At 43.7% G+C, this 25653-nt stretch overlaps 1 protein-coding gene across 1 annotated transcript in view; it reads right to left on the bottom strand.

The window, feature by feature from the left end:
* armh3 (armadillo like helical domain containing 3) overlaps positions 1-25653 on the bottom strand; it is a 147116-nt gene that overhangs the window by 15432 nt on the left and 106031 nt on the right. The window contains exon 24 of the mRNA XM_041210178.1: positions 22763-22841. Coding sequence (XP_041066112.1) covers positions 22763-22841 — 79 coding nt within the window. The remainder of the gene's footprint in view (positions 1-22762; positions 22842-25653) is intronic.

The following is a 25653-nucleotide window of genomic DNA, read 5'->3' as shown; positions in this document are numbered from 1 at the left end:
CTGCTCCTATGTCTTATGGTCTTATTTCGGGGAATGGGAAGTGCAGAGATGGTTTTCCTCAGAAATAAGAAGAAACTATTTTCACTGGCAATAGGGTTGGTAACTAGTGGACACAAATAAGACAAAAACAGAATTACTTGGAAAAACTCAGCAGGTCCGGCAGCATCGGCGGTGAAGAAAAGAGTTGACGTTTCGAGTCCTCATGACCCTTTCGAGTCCTTCATGAAGGGTCATGAGGACTCAAAACGTCAACTCTTTTCTTCTCCACCAATGCTGCCGGACCTGCTGAGTTTTTCCAGGTAATTCTGTTTTTGTTTTGGATTTCCAGCATCCGCAGTTTCTTGTTTTTATTTTTTTGACACAAATAAGACACTTGACAGGAGTCAGGGGCTGGTGAGGAGAATTTTTTATTTTACACAGCGAGTTGTTGTGAGATCTCGAATGTGCTGCCTGAAAGGGCAGTGGAAGCAGATTCAATAGTAACTTTCAAACGGGGTTTCGATAAATACTTCAAAAAGAAAAGTACAAAGGGCTAAGGGGGAAAAGCCGGGGGAAGGAGGTGGGAAGGGACAAGGGAGTGGGACTAATTGGGTAGCTCTTTCAAAGAGCTGGCACTGGCAATTGGGCTGAATGGCCTCCTTCTGTTCTTTATGCCTTAATGAAATAATATTAAAATGGCTCATTTTACGCCCACAGCAATTTATCTTATTTCAGACTGGAGTAGCAGATATGGATGTACAACCACGCGCTGATTTTTTTTCCCCCATCAGTTATCACCTGAAAATAGTTTGGTCATTTGTGGGATCTTCCTTCGCAATAATTCACTGCCATGGTTCCTATACTTCAAGAAATTCTTTTTGGCTGAAGAGTACTCAGGCACATCCTGAGATTGTGAAAGGTGTGATGGGAATGTCAGTTCTTTCTTTATGATGCCCCCCCCAAAGTCAGATAGTCTGCTGATGCTTATTGTCTAGGCTCATAATGATGAACACTGACTGGAGTGAGATAGCAGAGGTGGCCAGTACCATTCAGTCCTGACAGCCCTGGGAGGAAACTAGAAACTCAAACTAAAAAAAGATCAGAAATCAGCAGAACTTCAAAGAGAAAAGCAAATTAGAGGGCTAATAAAATTATTCAAAAACAGCTTTAATAAATGTTTCACTGAATGCATCTTGGGAATAAGTGGCAGAAAACAGATTAAGCCAGGAAGCAGAGACAAGTGCTTATTATAAACATTACTGAAAAGAGCTATGTAGCTATCGTCAGCCAGCGATGACACTCTGAGAACCTGTGCCATTTCATTTCTTGATCTCCTAAACTCATTCTGGGATTGAAGAATTTTAGCTGTCGATTAATGCTTGCTGTTGATTAACCAAAAGGATCGCTGCTGCTTCATGTGGAGTAGGAGAAATTTTCATTAACCCTTGCAGCACCAGGAGGTACAGAGAATTTCACTGCTCCCTTGGCCACCCTTTCTTGCCAACCTTTCTTTCTCACTCCTGACAGCACAACTCCTGATTGAGGTAAAATGTTCCTCAAGCTCAGGTCAAATTATTATTATTAAATCACCATGGCAGGCTTGATGGATCAGTTGGTCCTTTCCTGCCTGACAATGTCATCTGTTCATATCTTGGGCAAGAGGGGCGAAGGGTTCCTAATGAAAAGAACACATCCAGACGTGGTTAACACTCTGCCCATCATCTCTATCTCATTGCTCATTATTTGAACCTGCATTTATCATTTTAACTTGTGTTGTCACACTCTTTCCTTGATATTGACTAATTCCCCCAGGCATTACTCAGGAATAAAAGTTGACACAACACCCTCACACTGGAAACCACATTTTGTCCCCTTCCATAATACAGTGGCCAAAATATCCTAAGGTGTAACAAAACTAATGCGCTCCATCCTACACTCCAATTCACTTTTGAGATGGAGAAGTCTAACGAGCTCCCTTTCCTCGACATGCTGGTTGAGGAATCTGCTGATGACTTCTCCACTACTATCTACTGCAAGCCTACCTTTACCAGTCAATATAAGCATTTAGCTCCATGTACTATAAGTTTGACCTTATTAGCAATTTGTAAATAGGGCCTTAGGCATTTCCAAGCTTGACACGGAAAGAGAGCGCATTAAAGCTATCTTGAAGGAAAATGGCTACTAAGATCAGATCAATGTTCACTGTGTATCGCACAATTTTGCAAATGGGTGAAAGGCTGGCGCTCTCGGACCTGAAAAGTGGCAGGTCTACCTCAAATTATTCTGGAAAAGCAAGTACCTAAAAAATTTGAGCGAAAGGTTAAGCAAGCCATTTCACACTATGCATGCAGTGGTGACATGAGTAGTATTTTTCACTAATAAGATGCTGCTGTCAGTCCAAAAAGACATTCTGCCTACCACACAATTGAGCAATGTCATGTATGAATTTCAATGCCAGTGTGATGTCTGAATGATTGGCTAATTGAATCAAACAACATGTTCCCCTGACTATCCATAATAGGCAGAGTATAGACCGTACTCAACCAGCCATGCTTGTAAAACCCAAAACAAATTTCTATTGTTAGATATGATTTCATGACTGGGCAGCACTTGCTGAACAATCATGAATGCACAAACAGTTACACTAACAGGTGATTTAAGAAAATCAGTCAAGCTTGTAATGTGGCTCATTTATGCTTGCTAGAAGCAACATACATTCAAAGGGGCCTGTTCTCTGTAAACAAAAGGAATTTGTTCAAGCATTGCACCTTTTTTGAATTACCCAGGAGCTTGGAGAGCCTATAGTTCCCCATTACTTACTCTATGGCAATGCCTCGACCAATCAGAGCCAACTTGCCAGCACTCTTTTTCTTCCTGTGGTATAAATTGTGTTTGTTTGAAATTTGGCATTCTTGCGTTTGTCCTCATGACTGCAAGGCAAAAAGCTTCAGCAAAAATAAAAGTCTAAGTTGTTGTTGATACTAACCATAATGCATAAACTGCCAAAGGCTGTGAAAATCTGGAACACTCCCTCAAATCGCTGGGCTCAACTGAAACTTGTAAGACTGAGATTGATGGATATTTGTTAGGTAAGAGATTCAAGAAATGTGGCGGGTAAATGGAATTGAGGTACAGAGCAGACATGACCAAACAGAACGGCAGAACAAATTCAAGGGCTGAATGGCCACCACCAGCTCCTAACTGCAACACTAGCTCTCATTTGGTAAGTATCATGGAACATATAAACAAGTAATTGACCTTTCTGATTATTATTATTATTTGAATAGAAACAATGTGCAAGGGTACAGGGGAAAGATAGGGCAATGGCACCAGATCATAATGCTCATTTGGAGAGCCAGTGCAGACATGTTGAGCCAAATGGCCTCCTCTGTGCTGTTAAAATTCTGTGATTTTGATCTCTATGGTTCAGTACTGTTCTTCATGGTATATTCATGCACCAACTAAGTCAGAAGAGAAACCATTTAACCCATCTCAAATGTATTTAATAGGTAGTATCAAAGGGGAGAAACTATTTCAGTACGCTCTTGAGTAAGTGAGCATCCATAAACAATACTGTCAAGAGGTTAATCACTATTTACTAAAGTAAAAGCAAAATACTGCGGATGCTGGCAATCTGAAATAAAAACAGAAAATGCTGGAAAAACTCAGCAGGTCTGGCAGCATCTGTGAAGAATCATACTGACTCAAAACATTAACTCTGTTGCTCTCTCCACAGATGCTGCTAGGCCTGCTGACTTTTTCCAGCATTTTCGGTTTTTGTTACTGTCAAAAGGTTAATGTTTTAGGAACCTATCTAATTTTGCTCCTATTTAGAATGAGCACTCTCATAGTCAGGAGGTTGTGGGTTCAAGTGCCAGTTGAGAGACTTGAGCACAAAATCCAGGCTAACCCTTCAGCACCGAGCAAGTGCTGCGCTATTGGAACTGCCATATTTCAGATGAGACATGGAACCAAGCTGGACATACTTGAAGAAGCAGGGTTCTTCCCAATGCCCTGGCTGATACTTATCGCTCAATTATCATTTCATTGCTGTTGTGGGGCCTTGTTGTATTATATGGTAATTAGCTGCCACATTTCCCACATTACTACGCTTCAAAAGTGCTTCATTAACTGTAAAATGCTTTGGAATATCCTGACAGGTACTATGTAGATGTAAGCCATCCTTTAACATAGCTACATTGTTTGTGGAGAAATCAGTGTCATGATGAAAGAAAAACATTTATGTCTCAGTGAGCCTGTGCTGTTGCCTATTGAAAACAGGGAGTCTGTAAAATCCACTGAATAACAGTAGAATCATTCCTAATCTGTCAGTCAAATAATGGCAGTCTTCCTCCGCTGGACAGCTATATCTAACTGAACTGTGAAGAGGATAGTGATAGACTTTAAGAGGACATACATAGGCTGGTGAAATGGGTGAACACTTGACAGATGAAATTTAATGCAGAGGAGTGTGAAGGGATGCTTTTTGACAGGAGGAACAAGGAAAGACAACATAAAATAAATGGTGTAATTCTAAAAGGGGTGCAAGAACAAGGGATCCAGAGGTATACGTGTCCTCAAATTGTTGAAGGTAGCAGGGCCGGTTGAGAAGGCAGTTATTAAGGTATATAGGATCCTGGGCTTTAAAGAAAGACCTATTGAGTATGAAAACAAAGTTTACGGTCAGCCTTTACAAAACACTGGCTTAACCAGAACTGAAGTATCATGTCTAATTCTACACACCATACTTTAGAATGAACGTGAAAGCATTAGAGAGAGTGCAGAAAAGATTTACAAGAATGGTTCCAGGAATGAGGGATGTCAGTTATGTGGATAGATTGGTGAAACATTGGAGAAACTGGGGTTGTTCTCCTTGGAGAAGAGAAGGTTGAGAGGAGATTTCAAATAATGAGGGGTCTGGATAGAGTAGAGAGGGAGAAACTGATCCCATTAGCAGAAGAGTCAAGAACCTTAGGACACCAGTTTAAGGTGATTGGCGAAAGAACCAGGACATGAGGAAAATCTTTTTCATGCTGCAAATGGTTAGGATCTGGAATTCACTACCTGAGAGTGTGATGGAGGCAGATTCATTTGTGGCTTTTAAAGGGAGTTGGATAATTATCTGAAGAGAAAAGCATTGCTACAGTGAAAAGACAGGGAGAGTGGGACTAGCTGAGTTGCTCTCACAGAGAGCAGGCATGCACAAGAAGGGACAAATGGCTTCCTTCTGTGTTGTGACCATTCTAAGGTTCTAATAACTGCCCTGAAAGCTGAACATTCTGAGATTAGTTTTAATCATGTCAGTAAATACAGTTTGAATTCCTTTTCTTTTGTACTTGTGCTTCATCTCAAAATGAATTAAAGTAAAATAATGGAATTCATTATTGGTTTCAGCTGTCACAACTGGGATGAGAGCCAGTAAACCTCTCACAACTGCACACATTCTTATCAACATAATTTAGGGAACTTGATTTATATTCATCAAGGTGAAGGATGTAAGTGCTTGTGAACAGAATACACCATCTACAAGATGCACCGCAGGAATTCACCAAGGCTCCTTCGACTCAAGGGCAACTAAGGATGGACAATAAATGCTGGCCCAGCCAGCGAAGCCCACATACTGTGAATGAATAAAAAAAATAGCACTGCCAACATCAAACACTCAGAGGGCAGATCTGGTTCCTAACTCTGAATGCAAGTTGAGCTATTATTAATCTGAAAAAATCTGATGGGACAGCATAAAAGGAGCTTTACTCTGTATCTAACCCCGTGCTGTACCTGCCCTGGGAGTGTTTGATGGGGACAGTGTAGAGGGAGCTTTACTCTGTATCTAACCCCGTGCTGTACCTGCTCTGGGAGTGTTTGATGGGACAGTGTAGAGGGAGCTTTACTCTGTATTTAACCCTGTGCTGTACCTGCCTTGGGAGTGTTTGATGGGACAGTGTAGAGGGAGCTTTACTCTGTAGCTAATACTGTAGCTCACCTGGGAATGCTGCACACGAACGCAAAGTTCTGTAAATGAAAAATATTCCATTTCACAGCAATGGCATCTCTCACCTTGATGAGTAAACATTTCACCAAAATATTTGACAGAAGTCAATGCTCATGCTGCTTTAATCAACCAATACTCTGATTATTCACATCTGGGCAAACAGCCAGTCCTTTCTTACCTAGAGAGATACAAAAGGACCTAGAAATAGCTTGGGCCAGCATAAATGCAATGCAGTGGGTAATATGCTGGGCTTCACTCTTCTGCTGTAGGAGATAGCTCAGGTAACCTCCAGTTTCTCTTCATCACAGGTTTCCTTACTCTGCCTAGTGGGAAATTTCAGTGAGGCGGCACTGTCAGAATGGAGTCCCATAGGCAGAAGCATGGGTTGAGAAACAAATTTACAGAGTATGATCTCAGAGTAGCACTCTGCTCCCAAAACACTGCCTCACTAAATTTTCCCTCACCTTACTGAGTATGCTGTGATCAGCAGGCCTCTGACGTTTCCTTGTTCCTCTTGGACTCTGAATTCTATATACTCTTCCTTACTCTGAATATCCTATCGTTGATATCCCAGTCTTCTTCACTCTTAATATCCCATCCTACTTGATCTTCATCATTCCTTGTACTACATCCCATACAATATATACATCCTACATATCTACACTTCTAAAAGCTCATCCTGCACAATCTTCCTCACCCTGTAGATCCAGTCTTAGCTGCTCTTCCACACTCTGAATATTCTATCCATATACAACCTCTTCACTGAATATCTGATCATTCTAACTCCATCAATTCAGCTTCCCCCAATCATCAATAAAGTGGTGGAAGGAGGCCACTGTGGTACCATTAAACAACATCTACACACTAATAACCGGCTCACCGTCAGAGCCGCTTGACTTCAGGCCTTATCAATGCAGACACAAGCTCAAGAACTAAATGCCAGAGAGAGGTGATACTAGCTGCCTTCAACATCAATACAGCAAATAACTGAATATGGCACCAAGGAGCCCCAATAAAATTGACGTCAGTGGGGTTCAAAAGGAAATCCCTCCACTGTTAGGGTCGTAGCTGACATAAAGAAGAATGGTCATGGCTGTTGGGGTCCAATCATCACAGTCCCAGGACATCATGGCTAAGTTCCTCAGGGAGCTTCAGCAGCTTCAGCAATGACCTTCCATCTGTCGTAAAGTTAGTATGGGATGGGGTGTTGTCTGGTGGTCAGCGTATTTGTTGACAATTCCACAGTGTCCAGTTCCATTTACAAGTCTCTTGACAATTAGATGGCCCATTCCCACATGCATCAAGGCCTGGACGATAGGTGACAAATTTTACCCAGAACTCAGGTGCCAGGTAATGTCTATCTTCAACGGGTAAAGGGTCACCAAACTTCTCCTAATCTTCAATAGTATCAGCAATCCCAGGTCCCCACAATCAATGTCTTGAGTGTCACTGGTGACCAGAAACTCATCTGGACCAGTCAGGTAAATATCACAGCTACAAGAACAGGGTAGATCTATGATGAATGGCTTACCTCCTGACTCTGCAAAGGTTCTCCATTATTTATGATGCTCAAGTTGGGAATGCAAAAAGGAAATACAAGAGTTGCATTTATATAGCGCTTTTCACAACTTTTAACTGTTTCAAAACCTTTTACAGCCAAAGTACTTTTGAAGCGCAAGTCACTGTTGCAAGGTAAGAAATGTGGCAGCCAGTTTGAGCACAGCACACTCTCACGAATAGCAATGTGATAATGGTCAGATAATGTATTTTTGGTGATGTTGATTGAGGGAAAAATATTGGCCAGGGTACTGAGTTAACTCAGAGATAAAAACAAAAAACTGCAGATGCTTTGAAGGGTCATGAGGACTCGAGATGTCAACTGTATTCTTCTCCGCCGATGCTGCCAGACCTGCTGAGTTTGTCCAGGTATTTCTGTTTCTGTTTTTGTTACTGAGGTAACTCTCCTGCTCTTCATCAGAATAGTGCCATGGGGTCTTTTACACCCCTCTGAGCGGGCAGATAGGGCCTTGGTTCAATGTCTTATCCAAAAGACAGCACATCTGACAGTGCAGCACTCCTTCAGCACTGCACTGGGGTGTCAGCATTGATTTTTGCACTCAAATCCTGGAATGGGACTTGAACCTGGAACTTTGTGGCTCAGAGGTGACAGATTACCACTGAGACATGGCTGAAATGTTTTGGAATTCTCAGGAAGTTCAAATCGATCCAGGACAGAACAGTTCATTTGACTGGTGCCCCTATCGTTGGACGCAATATCCATCTCCTCTACCACCAGCGAACTGTGGCTGTAGTGTGCACAATCTATAGCAGGATTTTCCAAGCTGTGGGTTGTGAGCTTTGAAGCATCAATGGCTGTTGTGCCGTGGATATCGGACTGATTTCTAACAGCTGCAAGGCTTTCAAACTTGCAGATGGTTCACCAACCCCTCCCAAACCCATTCTCTTTCAGGATGCCATTAATGGAGTTGCTTACCTCCCCCAGCCTTGTCTTCTTCCTGTAACCCAATAAAACTTTGAAAATCTGTATGCTATGATACATTAGATGGGAAACGATGCACTCCCCTGCTGGTATAGCAAGCCCACTTTGACTGGGCAACTGGGGTAAGAACAGAATGCTTGGCATTTGAGGCAGCAACCATTGCATTTTTTAAGGAAACAGTATGTAAACATTTAAAATAAAGATCCAGGTTAGCAAAGCAGTGGCTTTAGGTACAAATTGCTTTTGCAAAGGGACAGCTCAGACAGGGGTGACTCAGTCACCTCCTACACTGCTCTGATTATCCATAGTTCTGATTCGCCTATTGTCACGTCTCCTTACATCACCCAATGTCAAATTTTGTTCAGATAATGCTCTTGTAAAACACCTTGCAAAGTTTGCCTACATTAAGGGTTCCAAAAAAATCGAGATTGTTGTTGTCCTGGCCAACATTCCTACATCAACCAACACCATTAAAGTAGATTAATTGGGCCATTCATGTGATTTATTGTTTGTGGGATCCTACTGCATTTGCCTAAAGCACAACTGCAACTGTAATCTCAAAAATAAATGTACTTCATTATCCATCAAACACTTTTTGATGTCTTAGAGATGTGAAAGGCACTACTATATTAACGCAAGATCTTTCTTTTCTCTAAAGTTTCAGGCAAGAGCCATTCAACAGGGCCATGCCATTGAAGGGCTTCGCTCAGAGCATTAACCTGCCTAACTATGTCTTTTAGACATGATGCCTGTTCCAGTATCTTAGGCGGTAGCTGGAAATTCTCACGATCAATCATACTCCCATTTTACTGCAGGAGGGGCCAATAAGCAGGAAGTGATTGTCCTTTTTAGGATTACTTCTCCACTGGGTCACAGGTCAGCAGTTCGCCTGCTTCTGAGTCACAAGTCAATGTCCTTCTGTAAGTGACTACAGGTCACACACCTCAGTTAGCAATATGCCGTTCTGGCAGAACACAGGATAAGGCTCTCAGAAGCACTGGGCTACTGCAGAAATAAGCCTAGCCTGTGGGTTTTGCACACACAGTTGTGGTTTTCTCAGTGTCACTGTTTAGTGCGCACTCATGATACCCAAACGGTGGTAAATTAGCCCTCTCTTCCCTGTGAGGAAAGCCACCCGCTCTTATAGTTTGGGCAGTAACCCAATTTCGTGTTGGTGATAGGATGAAAAGTTGCATAGCGCTGTACTCAACAGCAACAACCTGCATTAATATAGTGCCTTTAACATTGCAGGATGTCCCAAGGCACTTCACAGGACATGTGACAAAATCTGACACAAAGCCACATAAGGAGATATTAGGACAGGTGACATAAACTTTGATTAAGGAGCATCTTAAAGAGGAGACAAAAGTAGAGAATTAGGATTGAATTCCAGAGCTTTAGGCCTAGGCATCTGAAGGCAAGGTGCCCAATGACAGAGTGACAAATTCTGCATGTGCAAGAGACCAGTGTTTAAGAATTGCAGAGATCTTAGAGGGTTGTAGAGCTTGGAGAGGTTACAGAGAAAGGGATTGGGGAGAGAATACGGAGACATCTGAAGGTGAGGCTGAGAATTTTAAAATTGAGACATTGATGGACCAGGAGCCAAGGCAGATCAGCAGGCACAGAGGGTGAGGGGTGAATGGGACTTAGTGCAGCACGTCAGGACATTGACAAAGTTTGTTAGCAAGCGGGATGAACAGGACACCTGAAAAAAACAAACCTGCTTCCGTGATTTAAGACCTACAGTTAGGAGTTGTAATTGATCTATTAAAAACTGAAGACATTTGCAAAAATGAATGTACAGTCTGAGTATGCGTGAAATGAGTGAATTAAAACTGCTCACAATGATATGTGGGAGCATTAATACTAGCTCGCGTGGTCTTTACTGACTCCTGCAGAATTCAGCAGATTTATCACTCCCCAAGCACAAAGATAATTTCAAACTTTGTTTCTAACCCATTAATTATGACAGTTTAACACGAGGTGTGAGGAATTCATCACTGTTTTTACAATATTCAATGTATAATCCTGGCCTTAAATGTAAGTAAAGATAGATTTGAAAGACAGTTTAAAAGGCATCATCTGAATGCATGAATTTCATCTCTAAATTACTGGAATTTAACTTTTTTAAAAATGTCCCAATTGGGAAATTAATGCCATTCTTTCTTTGAAAGAATTTTCTTCCCTCCTCTACTGCAACGGTTTCTCTTCCCATTCCCACACTGTTACCTTTGGTGTTGCCCAAGGATCTTTTCTTGCCCCTTATTTCTCATTTACATGCTTCCCCTCAGAAACATCATTTGAATTCACAGCATCAACTTCCAGCGTACTCTGACAAAACCTAGCTATACTTCACCACCACCTCTCTACACTTCTCTCCTCTTTGCTTGTCCAACATCCAGCACTGCATGACCAGAATCCAACTAAACATTGGGAAGATCAAAGCCACTGTCTTTCCACCCCGTCAAAGACTTTGTTCTCTAGCCAACTCTTTCCCTCTCCCTTGTCTGAGGCTGAACCAAATCGTTTGCAATCTTGATGCAAGGTCTGACCCAGAGATGAGCTTCTGCCACATATTCTGTCATCATTCAGACTGCCTATTTCCAACACCATAATATCGCCCATCTCTGTCCCACCTCAGCTCATTTGCTACTGAAACCCTTATCCATGCCCGTTACCTCTTTACTATTCAAATGCACTCATGGCTTGTGCCCTAATTCATACCAAATTATGTTCACCCATCACCCGTGCACGCTAACCTATGTTGGCTCCCAGGTAAGTAACTCCTTGGTTTTACAACTCTGTTCTTGGTTTTCAAATGCCTCCATGTCTTCACCCCTCCCTATCCCATAATCTCCTCCAACCCTACAGCCTTCTAAGATATCTACACTCATCTAATTCGGTTCAAAAATTTCTCCAATTTTAATTTCTCCACCAATGGCAGCATGCCTTCAGCTACTTCGATCCTAAGCTCTGCAATACTCCCCCTAGGCCGCTCCATTTCTCTTTCATCGTTTAAGACATATCTTAAAATCTACCTCTTTGATTAAGCTTTTGGTCATCCCTTCCTTTATCTTCTTAAGTGATTCAGAGTCATATTTTATAATGCTCCTGAGAAGCATCTTAGGGAAATTAACTACATTTTAGATGCTGTATAATAGAAGTTGTTGTTAGTAACCTTTCTGGCTGGGTGCAGTACCAGGGCTGCCCAATATCTGCCAGTATAAGAGAAATATCATGGCTCAACTCCACTCTCCAGCCTGATTTCTAAATCACTTAATTCTCTTATTAACCAAAAATCTATTGATCTCAGTCATGAATATACTCAACTCACCCAAATGTTAAGTGCATATAAAACTGTTTCTCTGGTCACTTGCTTATCTCTCCTCTGGTTCTTTTGTCAATTGCCTTAAATCTCTGTTCCTGGCTACTGATCCTACTGCCAGTGGGAACAATTTGAAATCCCAGTCAGACAAAGACAGGAAAAAAATCCTTAATCCCAGCACAGCTGCAGGATGATGTCTCGGATTCTGCTATGTTAAACAAAGCACACAGCAATCTCACATCAGGCTAATAAACTCAGACGGCAGCTCATTTTGACTTCAGAAGCTTTGAATTAATGGAGGGAATGTATCAAGGTGTTACTAGACTGAACCGAAGCTTCTTGCTGTCCCCTTCAAACCGGCAATCAGTGGTACTCACTCACTGCTTCTTGATAAAAGTGAAACTTGTGATCCAGTAACTTTTTGCTAGAGCAAATCATTGCTCCTCTAAGTCTTCCCGTCAGTCAGTTGTGCCTCAGTGGGTAGCACTCTTGCCCCTGGGTCAGAAGTTTGTGAATTCATGCCCCATTCCAGAGACTAGAATACAGAAACACATCTGACACTCCGGTATAGGACTGAGGAGTGCTGCACTGTTGGTGGTTCCACCATTTGGTTGAGACATTAAACTGAGGCTGCTTCTGCTCTCTCAGGTGGGTGTAAGACATCTAATAGCCACCATTCAAAAAAGAGCAGGGGAGTTCCTCCCTGTGTCCCGGAACCAATGTCATTAAGAAAAATGAATGATCTGGTTATTGCTGTTTGTGGGAGCTTGCTAGGTGCAAATTGGCTGACATGTTTGCTATGCTACAACAGTGACCACACTTCAACAGTACTTCATTGGCTGTAAAGCACTTTGGGATGTACTGAGGTTGTGCAAGGTGCTATGGAAATGCAAGTTCTTTTGCTCCTCCCTTGCTCTTTCTGCTCCCTGCATTTGACATTTAAATCACAACCCATCACACCATTTCCAACTCAAATTTGTTCCCAGGACCTCAAGTCTATGAAATTCATCACCTCCCTCAATCCTTCCTTCCTGCAATCTACATAGGAACACAGGACTTAGGAGCAGCAGTAGGGTAGGCCATTTGGCCCAGTAGGCCTGTTCTGACATTCTGATTGTGCTTGATTTGATTGTGGTCTCAGCTCCACCTTCCTGTCTGCCCCCCCATAACCCTCAGCTCCTTTGTCCACCAAAGATCTACCTAACTCAGCTTTGAATAAATTTAATGACCTAACTTTGCGGCTCTCTGGGGAAGAGAATTTAAAAGTCCAACGACGCTCTAAGAGAAAAAAAAATCTAATCTCCACCTTAATAGGGAGACCTCATTCTTAAAGTATGTCCCCTAATTCTAGTCTCCCGATCACCTTATATGTTTCAATAAGATCGCCTCACATTCTTCTAAACTCCAATGGATATAGTCCCAACTTGTTCAATCTTTCTTCATAACTGCTTCTAATGCAATTATATCATTTTTCAAATAAGGAGGCCAAAACTGTACACAGTGCTCCAGATGTGGTCTCACCAAGGCCTTTCAGTAAAATATCCCTACTTTTATATTCCATTCCCCTTGCAACAAACACCAACATTCCATTTGCCTTCCAAATCACTTGCTATACCTGCATTAACTTTTTGTGATTCATGTACCAGGACACCCAGATCCCGCCGTATCTCAGACTTCTGTAATCTCTCTCCATTTAGATAATATGTTGCTTTTCTATTCTTCCTGCCAAAGTGAACAAGTTCACATTTTCCCACATTACTCCATCTGCCAAATTTTTATCCACTCACTTAACCTATCTATAACGCTTAGTAGATTTTTTTTACCTTCCCTTGACAACTTACTTTCCTATCTATCTTGGTGTCTTCAGCAAAGTTAGCTATTATACATGTAGTCCGTTCATCCAGGTCATTTTTATATATTGTAAATAGTTGAGCCCCAGCGCTCTCCCTGTGGCACTCCATTAGTTACAGCTTGACAACCTGAAAAAGACTCATTTATCCCTACTCTCTGCCTCCTGCTAGCTAACCAATCCTTTATCCATGCTAATATGTTGTCACTCACACCATGAACTCTTATTTTGATGTGGCAGCTTACCAAATGCCTTTTGGAAATCCCAGTACACTACATCTAAAAGTTTCCGTTTATCCATCTTGCTTGTTACATCCCCAAAGAACTTTAATAATTAGTTAAACACCATTTCTTTTTTATAAAACCATGATGCCTGATCCCATTACGATTTTCTAAGTATCCTACGACCTCCTTAATAAGGGATTCTAGCAATTTCCCTATGACAGGTGTTAGGCTAGCCGGCCTATAGTTTCCTGCTTTCTGTCTCCCTTTTTTCTTGAATAAAGGTGTTAGTTTTGCTACTTTCCAATCCATGGGGACCTTTACAGAATCTAAGGAATTTCAGACGATCATACCGATGCCTCTCCTAATTCTGCAGCCACTGTTTTTAAGACCCCAAGATGCAGGCCATTAGGTCCTGGGACCCTGTCAGACTTTAGGTCTAATAGCTTTCCCAGTGCTTATTCCCTGGTGATGGTGATTTGTTTTAAGTTCCTCCATCCCTTTCAACTCTTGGTTTTCAAGTATCTCTGAGAATTTTTCTAAATCTTCTACAGTGAAGACAAACACAAAACGTCTGTTCAGCAAATCCACCATTTCCTTGTTTTTCTTTACTAATTCCTAGGACTCACTCTCTAGAGGACCAACACTCGCATTAGTTACTCTTTTCCTGTTTAAATACTTGTAGAAATTCTCACTGTCTGTTGTTATATTTCTTGCTAGCTTTCTCTCATAATTTACTTTCTCTCGATTTTTTTTAGTCATTCTTGGCTGGTTCTTAAAATCTGACCAACTTTTTGTACAGCGTTTCTTTCAATTTGATACTATTCTTGACTTCCTTACTTAGCCATGGATAATGCATCCTTTTCAAAGAGTCTTTCTTTCTCACTGGGATAAATCTTTGCTGAGAATTATTAAACACCTCCTCAGAAGTCTGCCACTGCATCCCTACTGTCCTACATTTCAACATAGTTTCCCAGCTCATGAGCTGCCTTTGCACCCTTATAATTCCTTTATTTAGGTTTAAAACTTGAAACTGAATGTGAAATTCTATCATGTTATGATTGATGTCGAGAGTTGTTTATTATGAAGTTATTGATTAAGCCTAGCTCATTGCACATTACCAGGTTAAAAACAGCCTGTGCCCTGATTGGCACTAGAACGCACTGCTCCAAGAGGTTGTACCAAATACACTCTATGAACTCATTTTCCAGGTTACCTATACCAATCTGATTCACACAATGTACATGCAGATTAAAGTCAACAATGATTATTGTGGTATCTTTCTTAGACATGGGGGTGGTGGTGGCGTAGTGGTATTGTCACTGAACTGGTAATCCAGAGACCCAGGGTTCGAATCCCATCAAAGCAGATGGTGGAATTTGAATTCAATAAATATCTGGAATTAAAAGTTGAATGATGGCCACGAGACCATCTGGTTCACTAATGCCCTTCAGGGAAGGAAATCTACTGTCCTCACTTGGTCTGATCTACATGTGACTCCAGACCCACAGCAATGTGATTGACTCTTCAAAATGCCTCTGAACCCAAGGGCAATTTGGGGTGGGCAATAAATGTTAGTCTAGCTAGCAATGCCTACGTCCCACAAATGAATAATTTTTAAAAATTATTTCTTACTGTATGTCCTGTCCTAAAGTGTAACAGCCTATAAACTGCTCCTGGAAGTGATTGCTTGCCTTTAATATTTCTTATCTCTACCTAAACTAATTCTACATCTTGCTCTTTCGAGCTAAGATCACTACGAATTACATCCTTAATTAACAGAGCCACCTTACCACCTTTTCCTAGCTTCCTGTCTTTTCAAAATGTCAAATACCCTTCAATATTCAGATCCCAGCCTTCATTACCTTGCAACCATGTCCCTGGAATGGCCATCAGCCATTTCTATCAGTGCTAACAATTCATCCATTTCAAATAATGAGCATTCCAATATAGAGATATTAACTCTTTTTAACATTCTTTGCAATCTTTGGTTTGTCTGCTGGTGCAGTCTTAAGTTTATACGCTCTGACCCTTCCTGCCACACTCTGGTTATCATTAACCAGATCATTACCATGCTCCATTACCTCATTGTTTGATTTACCACATCCCCCTTCGCATGATCCCTCCTCCCCACTATTTAGTTTAAAGCCCTCTCTGCCGCCCTAGTTATACGATTTGCCAGAACACTGGTCCCAACACGGCTCAGGTGAAGACTGACTCAATAGTACAGCTCCCACTTTCCCCAGTACTGGTGCCAGAGACCCATGAATTGAAACCCATTTCTCCCACACCAATCTTTGAGTTGCACATTTAACTCTCTGATCTTGTTTAGTCTGCGCCAATTTGCTTATAGCTCAGGTAACAATCTAGATATTATCTTTGAAGTTCTGCTTTTAAATTTAGCTCCTAGATGCTCATAATCCCCGAGCAGAGTCTCTTTCCTGGTCCTATCTATTTTGTTGCTATCTACGTGGACCACAACATCTGGATCCTCACCTTCCCACTGCAAGTTCCTCTCCAGTGTTTAGCAGATGTCCAGACAACACAGCTTCCACAGTCTTGCTCTCGGCTGCAGAAAACAGTCTCTATCCCCCTGACTATACCGATCCCTATTACCACAACATTCTTATTCACTCCCCCTACTCGAATGGCTTCCTGTACCATGGTGCTATGGTCAGTTCGCTCATCCACCATACAACCACTGCTCTCCCCACCCTCCTGCCCTCAACAACTGCAAGGGCTGAGACTCCTTCAGGCTTTCAAAACTTAAATTTTGGCTCATTTATTTCCTCACTGATCTCATCTCTACCCTGGTGCTTGTCCTACACCACAGGCCTTCACTCTGCCTCTAGCATTTCCCAATAAAAAATCTAATTAATAGTGCAAGGTGATTTTGCCAGCTGCAGTCACTGATGCTATTCTGTCTATTTAACACACTGGAGTCAGACTGATTGTTTTTAAAGTGTAACTCTGTTGTCTCAACCAAGACCTTGTGGGTCAAGCCACTGCTGGAGAGACTCGTTTCCATGGCTACACAGCCTTATAGCTAAAGAGGTTAAAAAGTAAAGCACTAGTGATAAAAATCTGAACCAAAGATTGAAAACACAGCCACAGTCTTGGAATACACCAGCCCCCCACCCCCAACACACACACACCAATCCCCATAATCTCCAGCAGTTGTGCAGGTGGGGGAGGAAACAGTAAGTGCAAAAATAGATCACCAAAAAGAGAGAAAAGGGGCTAGGGAGAATCACAGCTGCACCCTGTATACAGAATCCATTCTCCCAGTATTGATCTAACCAAGGTGTTTAAAATGATTAAAGGGATTTTTAAGTTTGATAGAGAGAAACCATTTCCTTTGGTGGGGAACAGTTGCTTGGTGGCACAGAACTTTAATATTGCTGAAAAAAGAGACATGTTGCCAAAGTTTTTCAACTTGCACTCATCACTCTTAAAATTAGAGTCAGGCCATTCTGGGGCAACTTCAGGAAGCACTTCTTCACAGAAAAGGAAGTGGAAATCTGGAATCTCTCCCCCAAAAAGCTGTTGAGGCGGGGGGGTGGGGGGGTGGTGGGTGGTGTGTGTGTGTGTGTGTGGGGTGGGGGGGTGGGGGCAACTGAAATTGGCAAAACTGAGATTATTAGTACCCTTACCTAATGGATTATGGAATGATGGATTGTAGATGGAGCTGAGGTACAGATCAGCCATGATCTAATTCAATGGTGGAACAGGCTCTCAAGTGACTGAGTGACCCTGTTCTGTTCCTATCTTCCAAACCAACATTTTTCTCTGTGAAATCTCACCCGCATTGGACCCATGAATAAACTGACCATTGATTGAGCGTGAGTGATCTCAGTCAAGCAACTTCAGGCACTTTCCCTTATAACAAAATATCAGGGCCTTATGAGACCCTGAATTATATATCTGCAGAGGTAGATCTAATTTTTTTTTGAAATGGAACACAGTTAAGCAATATTCAACACAATGGTTTCTCCCTATTGCCTTTTTAAAATTCTTTTGGTTAAAGTGCTTGTGCTCCCTTAGCTAAAATGGTTGCCATGACATTTTTCTGATGCTGGACACTGTGGCTACGTGTTGAATGCCCATTAACGGATAACAAGTACTAAGGCAGCTTTCTTTTATTTACCGTACATCGCAGTGTATAAGCTGACCTGGCGAATAAGGTGACCCCTGTTTTTGGACACCAAAACGCACATTTAAGCCGATACTCGGTATCTAAGCTGACTCCCTTGATTTTTCAGTTAATAAATCCATATTTAGGGCTATAGTCAGCTAAGAAGTCGGCCTCGTTTCTTCAGCTCAGAAGTACATGTTGAGTGTTATACTGGCCTTATAAGTTGGCACATGGGGCAGAACTTTTCTCTCATTGGGCGGGCATGCGTCCGACCCGAACGAACGTAAAATGATGCGCGATGACATCGAGCGAGCGTCCCGACGTCACCGCGCACTGGCACGATATTTCGGTCGGTGGGCACGCGCAGGAGTCGGCAGTGCACCCACCGACGATTAAGCGGCCTATTAAGGCCCTCAATAAATTAATTGACTAGAATTTTTCACTGCCTGTCCAACCGTTTGGTTGGTTGGTGGGTGGGTGAAAAGGCCAAGTGACCTTTGCATTTTTGGCGAAAAATCATCCATGGGCGGGAAAAGGGATAAGGGCCAGTGATTAAGAAAAAAAACCTTTTAACACTCATATTTAACATGTCCCTGCTCATGTGACCCAGTCACATCAGGGGACATATTTTCATAGTTTTTAACATCTGTATTTTAAAAACCTTCAGCTCCCTGAGATGGCTCTGTGTCTCAGGGAGCTTTTACTGCACACACCCGTGAACTTACTGCGCTCGCCTCCACCCTGGCAGCGCTGCAGTGCGCGATTCACCCTGTCTGGCCGTCAATTGGTCAGCCAGTGTGAAATCGCGGGTAGCGGTCAGCTTCCTGACTGCTCCCGGGCCCACCAGCCGCACCCGGTGACCGGAAAATCCTGGCCATGGAATCAAGCAAGTGACACGGGCCTTGTTGCCAAGATGATGCGTGGCAGTTTAAGACCCTCCCACACAGAAGACTGCAAAATGGCGACCACCTACACCAATGACTTACTTTTTATATCTGCATAAGCTGACCCCTGTTTTGGAAGGATTTTTCGAAGCTTCAAAGGCCGACTTATACTTTGGCCGTCTACAGTAATCAGGCTCCGACGGGGTGTTATTTCAGTTGGTGCAGTTTCCAAATTCCTAGCTCACAATGGATCAATGAAGACATTTCTGCCACTCCATCAATGCCTCTTGGGGTAAATGCACCTGGGGCAGATTTTCCTGCCCAAATTGGGATACAATGGAGGCGCGATGGCAGAAAAATGGCACGAACAACCCGTGTGCCGGTCTGGTTGCCTCCGTTCCTGACTCTGACGATTTTCCCAAGGGAGAGATCAGATCAGGAAAGTGAAGTCACCCACTTTTGTAATTGGGCGGCCTGAGGTCATTAGGGAACTGGTTAAAAATTTGTCTTTTGACACTCGGGGCAGGGTTTTTACATCCTGTGGGCGGGCACGCGCCTGACCCAATTGGGTGTAAAATTGCGCACGGTAGTTTGGTCGGTGGGCGTGCGCGAGAATTGGCAGCGTGCCCGCCAACAATTAAGAAGCCTGTTAAGGCCATTCATTAATTAAGTTAAACCTACTTTTTGCTACCTGTCCAACCTTACAGTTGGCAGGTGGTCAAATCGGCCAGGCGGCCTTTGGATTTTTTAGGAAACCACATCCACGGGCAGGATGAGGTTTCCAACATCAATTTTTAAAAAAACCAAAATTTTTTGACAATTTTTATAACATTTATGTTCATGTCAGTGAGTCCCAGATGTGGGGACATGTTTTGCACATTTTCATAGTCCTTATTTTTGATTTTAAAATACTTCAGCTCCCTGCCTTCAGGGAACTTTCAGTGCGCGCTCCCCAACGCACATGCAGGCTTTTGCGCTCAGGCTCCTCCCGCTCCCACCCCGGCAGTGCTGAGCTTCTCCGCGGGTCTTTCATGCTGGCTGGCCGTTAATTGGCCAGCCAGTGTGAAATCACGATCGGGGCCCGATCGCGGGCGGTGGACTGTTTCCTAGTCACTCCTGGGTCTGCCCACCATGCCCGGGGTGGGCAAGTATTAGGAGCTCTCTGAAGCTGATCAGCTGCAACCTGGCGGGAACAGGGGCAGCAGCCTTGAAACAGTTTCCTTTAATACAAAAAAAAGTGAAAGTTTGGATAAAACAAGTGCTGAGCAGAAATAACATTTTAGTAACCAATCTTTTCCCTACCCTATCCCAAGCCCAGGCTCTCCATTTTCCCTGGCCACTTTGAACACAAAGATCCTCTAAAGTTTTTTGAAACACCATGCACAGACAGCAGCCACAGCAATAGCTGCTGATTGGGACCAGGATATGGCCCATTGCCCCAATGTCCAGCCTCCATTCTCATCCCGCAGCCACTAATTGGTCAGCAGGCCGTTTCTGAGATTTCTGACGTTAAGTGAAAGTTGCACTTTGTGGCATGCTGGCATCAGGGGCAGGTTTGTGACTCAGAATCGAACCCGCCTCCTGATTCATACCTACCTCCAAAGGGAAAGTTCAGCACGTGGTTTCAGCATAAATCACTGTGTGATTAAAAGGTTGTGGGTTCAGGCCCCACATCAGAACCTTGAGCACAAACATCCAGGCTGACATTCCAGTGCAGTGTTACAGGAGTGCTGCACTGTCAGAGGTGCCATCTTTAAACCAAAGCCCTGTCTGCCCATTCAGGTGGGCATAAAAGATCCCATGGCCACTATTTTGAAAGGGTCAATATTCATCCCTCAATCCACATCACTAAAACAGATTATCTGGTCATCATCCCACTGCTAGTTGAGAGGGTTTGGTTTGCTCAAACTATCTCCTGTGTTTCCTACATTACAACAGTGACTTACACTTGAAAAAGTATTTCACTGGCTGAAAAATGCTTTCTTTATACAGGATTGAGAGAAGCTGTGATGCTCCCCCACCTCAACTAGGATTCATTATCCTCAAAACATTCAGCAACTAGCCAAGGCTCCTTTGGTAAAGCTCCCAAACTGGCGTCCTCTACTGCTTAGAAGGGCAAGGGCAGCAGTCCCATGAAACACCACTACCTGCAAGTTCCTCTCCAAGCCACACACCACCATTGCTCCTTCACTATCGCTGGCCCAAAATCCTAGAACTGTATAATGGCACTGTGTACCTACATCACATGGACTGCAGCATTTCAAGGCAGTGGCGCACCACCACCACCTTCTCAGGAATAATTATGAATGGGGAACAGCAACACCCCCATCCCAAGATTAAATATAAAAAAAATTAAGAATGGCCAGTCGGCTGTGGCTCCAGAGGGAAGGTGTAGCCTGTGGTAATATGCCCCAAGAAGAATCAGTGCCACCAGGACAGCAAGGAGGCAGAACATTAGGGAAAGATAATTCTGCATTAAAAATGATCAAGGAAGTGCGAGGAAAGTAGAAACATAGAATATTCAACAAAAGCCAAAAGGAGTTTCAAACACTCCAGAGAAGGCACACGATGTGATGAAGTGCAACATCCCTCAAATGTCTGCATGAACACAGTGTAGTTTGCTGCCTGACACAAAATGTCCCAGGGTGATCAACATTGCCAATCCGTGCAAGAACAAATCACTTGTCCTGTTTAACCTTCCCACCGTCAATGACTGATTCAAGATAAAAATGGAAAAGGCTTACATGTTCTCCAGGAGAAGGCCAGAGGTGAAGTACTTGCAATAAACTCCAACTGTGACTTCTAAAGGATGTGCTGTTAAAAGCCACCATTTGAAACTCTGAATGCCTGTTTACTTAGAGATGAAATGCCAGAAACGTTCCCTCACACAGGAAGGACTGCTCCTGCTCTACCAGCCACCAGAACACACTATGACATGAACATCAAATTCGTTAAGCATTTCAAATCAGTGTTGTTCCCTTTAAACTTCAAAGAGGGAAAATATTATCAAATACGGAAATAGATAGAAAATAGTATGCAATGCAATACCTATAGGAACACACAGTAACAAAGGAGGCTATTCAGCCCATCATGTCCGTATGGGGAGGGGCAGGGGAAGGGAGAGGATGGAGCAAGGAGGGAGAGATGCCGGAGCAAGGAGGGAGAGAGGCCGGAGCAAGGAGGGAGAGAGGCCGGAGCAAGGAGGGAGAGAGGCCGGTGCTAGGAGGGAGAGAGGCCGGTGCTAGGAGGGAGAGAGGCCGGTGCTAGGAGGGAGAGAGGCCGGTGCTAGGAGGGAGAGAGGCTGGAGCTAGGAGGGAGAGAGGCCGGAGCTAGGAGAGAGAGAGGCTGGAGCAAGGAGGGAGAGAGGCCGGTGCTAGGAGGGAGAGAGGCCGGAGCTAGGAGAGAGAGAGGCTGGAGCTAGGAGGGAGAGAGGCCGGTGCTAGGAGGGAGAGAGGCCGGTGCTAGGAGGAAGAGAGGCCGGAGCTAGGAGGGAGAGAGGCCGGAGCTAGGAGGGAGAGAGGCCGGTGCTAGGAGAGAGAGAGGCTGGAGCAAGGAGGGAGAGATGGAGGAGCTGTGTAGGGAGAGAGGGAGGTCCGAGGTAGGGGGAGAGAGATGAGCGGGTAGGGGAGAGGGCTGGGAAGTTCCAGCCAGGATAGCCACTTCTGATTGCTATTCTCTGCAAGATGTGCTCCTGTAGACTTCAGGTGCGGAAGGGACTGTGCTTGGCACTGGAGTCTCCTATTGCTGAATAGTTGCCTGGGCTCTCAAATGTTGAGAGTTGAGGATTGATGGTGTCAAACTGTATTTCACATCTGAAGCTTCAAGGCATGAAAGCAAACTGAACCAAAAGTATATTAAAAATGTCAGCAGCACATACCTGATCTTCAGAGAGCTGTGAGATGTGATTAACTGCTGCGTACGACTCTATTTTAGGATTGAAATGGTTGATGATGGCTCTGAAACAGAAACAGCGATGAGCAAAATTGTCAATTGTATAAACCCCTTAATTAATATGCAGTTTCTGAAGTTTGTTTTAAATTTGTTCAGAATGGTGGTGATATTTAAAAAATAAATTCTCAAATAGGAATTTTTCCCTTTAAATTATGAAACTGCACACCGTGTAACCTCCAAATCTGCTATTTACGTAGACCCATAAGATGATATGACTCCCTGCATTTTAATCAAAAACAAGGAAAATAACATTTACCACACTGATACAAAATTCCCTCATCAGTCATCACAACATCACTTCTATGTTACAACAGTAACTACACTTCAAAAGTACTTCATTAGCTGTCAGGACTAGTGAACAGGAGCAAGTGAGAGAGAGTGCGGTGAGAAGAAAAGGGGAGAAACATGACACTGGACGAGTAGAAGAATACACACCAGGGAGCTCAAAAATAAAAAAAAAAGCAAGATTTGCATTTATATAGTGCCTTTCATCATCTCAAGATGCCCCAAAGCGTTTTACAGCCAATGAAGTACTCTTGAAATGTAGTCACTGTTGTAATGTAGGAAACACAGAAGCCAATTTACACACAGCAAGCTCACACAAACAGCCGTGTGATAACGATCAGATAATCTGTTCTGGTGATGTTGGTTGAGAGGTAAATATCAGTTAGGACACTGGGGAGAATTCCCCTGCTCTTTTTCGAAACAGTGCCACGGGCTTATTTACATCCATTTGAGAGCGTAGACAGGGCCGCAGTTTAATGGCCAATCCAAAAGATAGTGCCTCTAACAATACAGAATTCCCTCAATAAGCCTGAATTTTTTGCTCAGGTCCTGAAACATGGACGCATGATGTTCTGACTCAGGAGCAAGATTGTGCTACCCATTGATCCACAGCTGACAAGAAGGTGGGACCAGGCCAGAAATAGAGGAGGGGAGTGTGCTCCTCAGGGTAACGTCTGTATAAGGTGCCTCTTTCCCCAGACACATTACTTTTAAAGCCTTAATCTCAAATCTAAATATGAAGACTTAAACACATGTATGCATAGCAAGCCTTCTGTTGCATATGTTTTGAACATCAACGTTCAGGGCTGTCTCACCATTGGTACTGACGCTCATCAACTAACCCTATCCTCTGACAGACAAGGAATACAACCATTAGCAATGTCCTGCGCACACACACTCAGCACTCAATACAGAGTTCTCTCTTAGGGCAATTGTTGAATCACTATGGCTGCAAATTTTCTCAGATAGCGTAACTTTGTTGCCACCCAATAGGTAGAAGAATTGAGTGCACCACAATGCTACCATGCTAACCTCTGTGCCCGCTATGCCAACCAACTCATTTGCCGCATGGAGCAACGTGACAGGAACACAAGCTCGAAAAGTCTATCCCATAATATGCACTCATGCTTGTGAGCTACACTGCAGCATGGTCTGCCTGCTGTGCATGTTTTCTTAGCTGAAAGGCTCAGCACCAGATGGATACATTAAAACTAGATCTATTTATGAAGGAGAGATGAATTTGTCACAAAAGACAGCAGGGCATGAGGCTGGTAACTCACCGAGTAGATAAAACAGCAGGATTCAGCCACAAAGTCATGGATTCAAAGACAAAACAAATGTGGCCCAGGTAATTACAGGATGTTGTGCAAGATGGTTTACATCGTGTAGTCAGCTATTTACAAAGGGCTGTCTTGTAGGGTAAACTTTCACTGTGCAGCAGTTGGAAGTGACACCTGACTTTATTTATTTAGTTATTCATTCACAAGATGTGGGCTTCACTGGCTGGGCCACCATTTATTACCAATCCCCAATTGCCCTTAAGAAGATGGCGGTGAGCTGCCTTCTTGAACCGCTGCAGTCCATGTGGTGTAGGTACATCCAGTGTGCTGTTAGGAAGGGAGTTCCAAAATTTTGACTCATTGACAGTAGAGGAACAGTGATATATTTCCATCTCATGATGGTGAGGGGCCGGCGGGGAACTTGTAAGTGGTATACCATTAGAACTTTTTCTCATCTTATGTTTAGAAAAAAAGAATTTGCATTTAGGTTTCAAGATTTGTTCTTAGGATGACCCACAGCAACTGATCCCACAGCATTATTTCAAAGAAGAGCAGGAGAGTTCTCCCTGGTGTCCTGGCCAATATTTATCCCTCAATCAACATCACAACAGATTACCTGGTCATCATCACATTGTTAACCACATTCATAATAATGAAATAAAAATATTGGTGGAATACGGATGTTAGTCCGTGATGCCAATACAACCAAAGCAGAAACAGAAGAAATGAAAGGCCAGGTAACACAGGAGAATGTGGTTACTGCTTGAAAAAACGTTCTATTATCACTGACCTCAAGCTTTTGCTCAATTTCCCATCTTACTCATAACTTCCTTTTTTTTAAAACTGGTACCGTTTTACATAAGAGGCTGTTCAGCTCCTCAAGAAACATGGGGCAGGGGAACGGAATTCATCCCTTAACCCGGGGCTGCGGCGATGCCGGACCTGCACTGGGGCTGCGACGGTGCCGGAACCGGGCTGGGGCGGCGCCGGACCAGCAGCGGGGCTGCGACGGTGCCGGACCCGGGCTGGGGCTGCGACGGTGCCGGACCCGGGCTGGGGCTGCGACGGTGCCGGACCCGGGCTGGGGCTGCGACGGTGCCGGACCCGGGCTGGGGCTGCGACGGTGCCGGACCCGGGCTGGGGCTGCGACGGTGCCGGACCCGGGCTGGGGCTGCGACGGTGCCGGACCCGGGCTGGGGCTGCGACGGTGCCGGACCCGGGCTGGGGCTGCGACGGTGCCGGACCAGCAGCG

The sequence above is a fragment of the Carcharodon carcharias genome, chromosome 17 (genome assembly GCF_017639515.1).
Source record: "Carcharodon carcharias isolate sCarCar2 chromosome 17, sCarCar2.pri, whole genome shotgun sequence".
Lineage (NCBI taxonomy): Eukaryota > Metazoa > Chordata > Chondrichthyes > Lamniformes > Lamnidae > Carcharodon > Carcharodon carcharias.
This window is presented reverse-complemented; position numbering and strand designations above follow the sequence as displayed.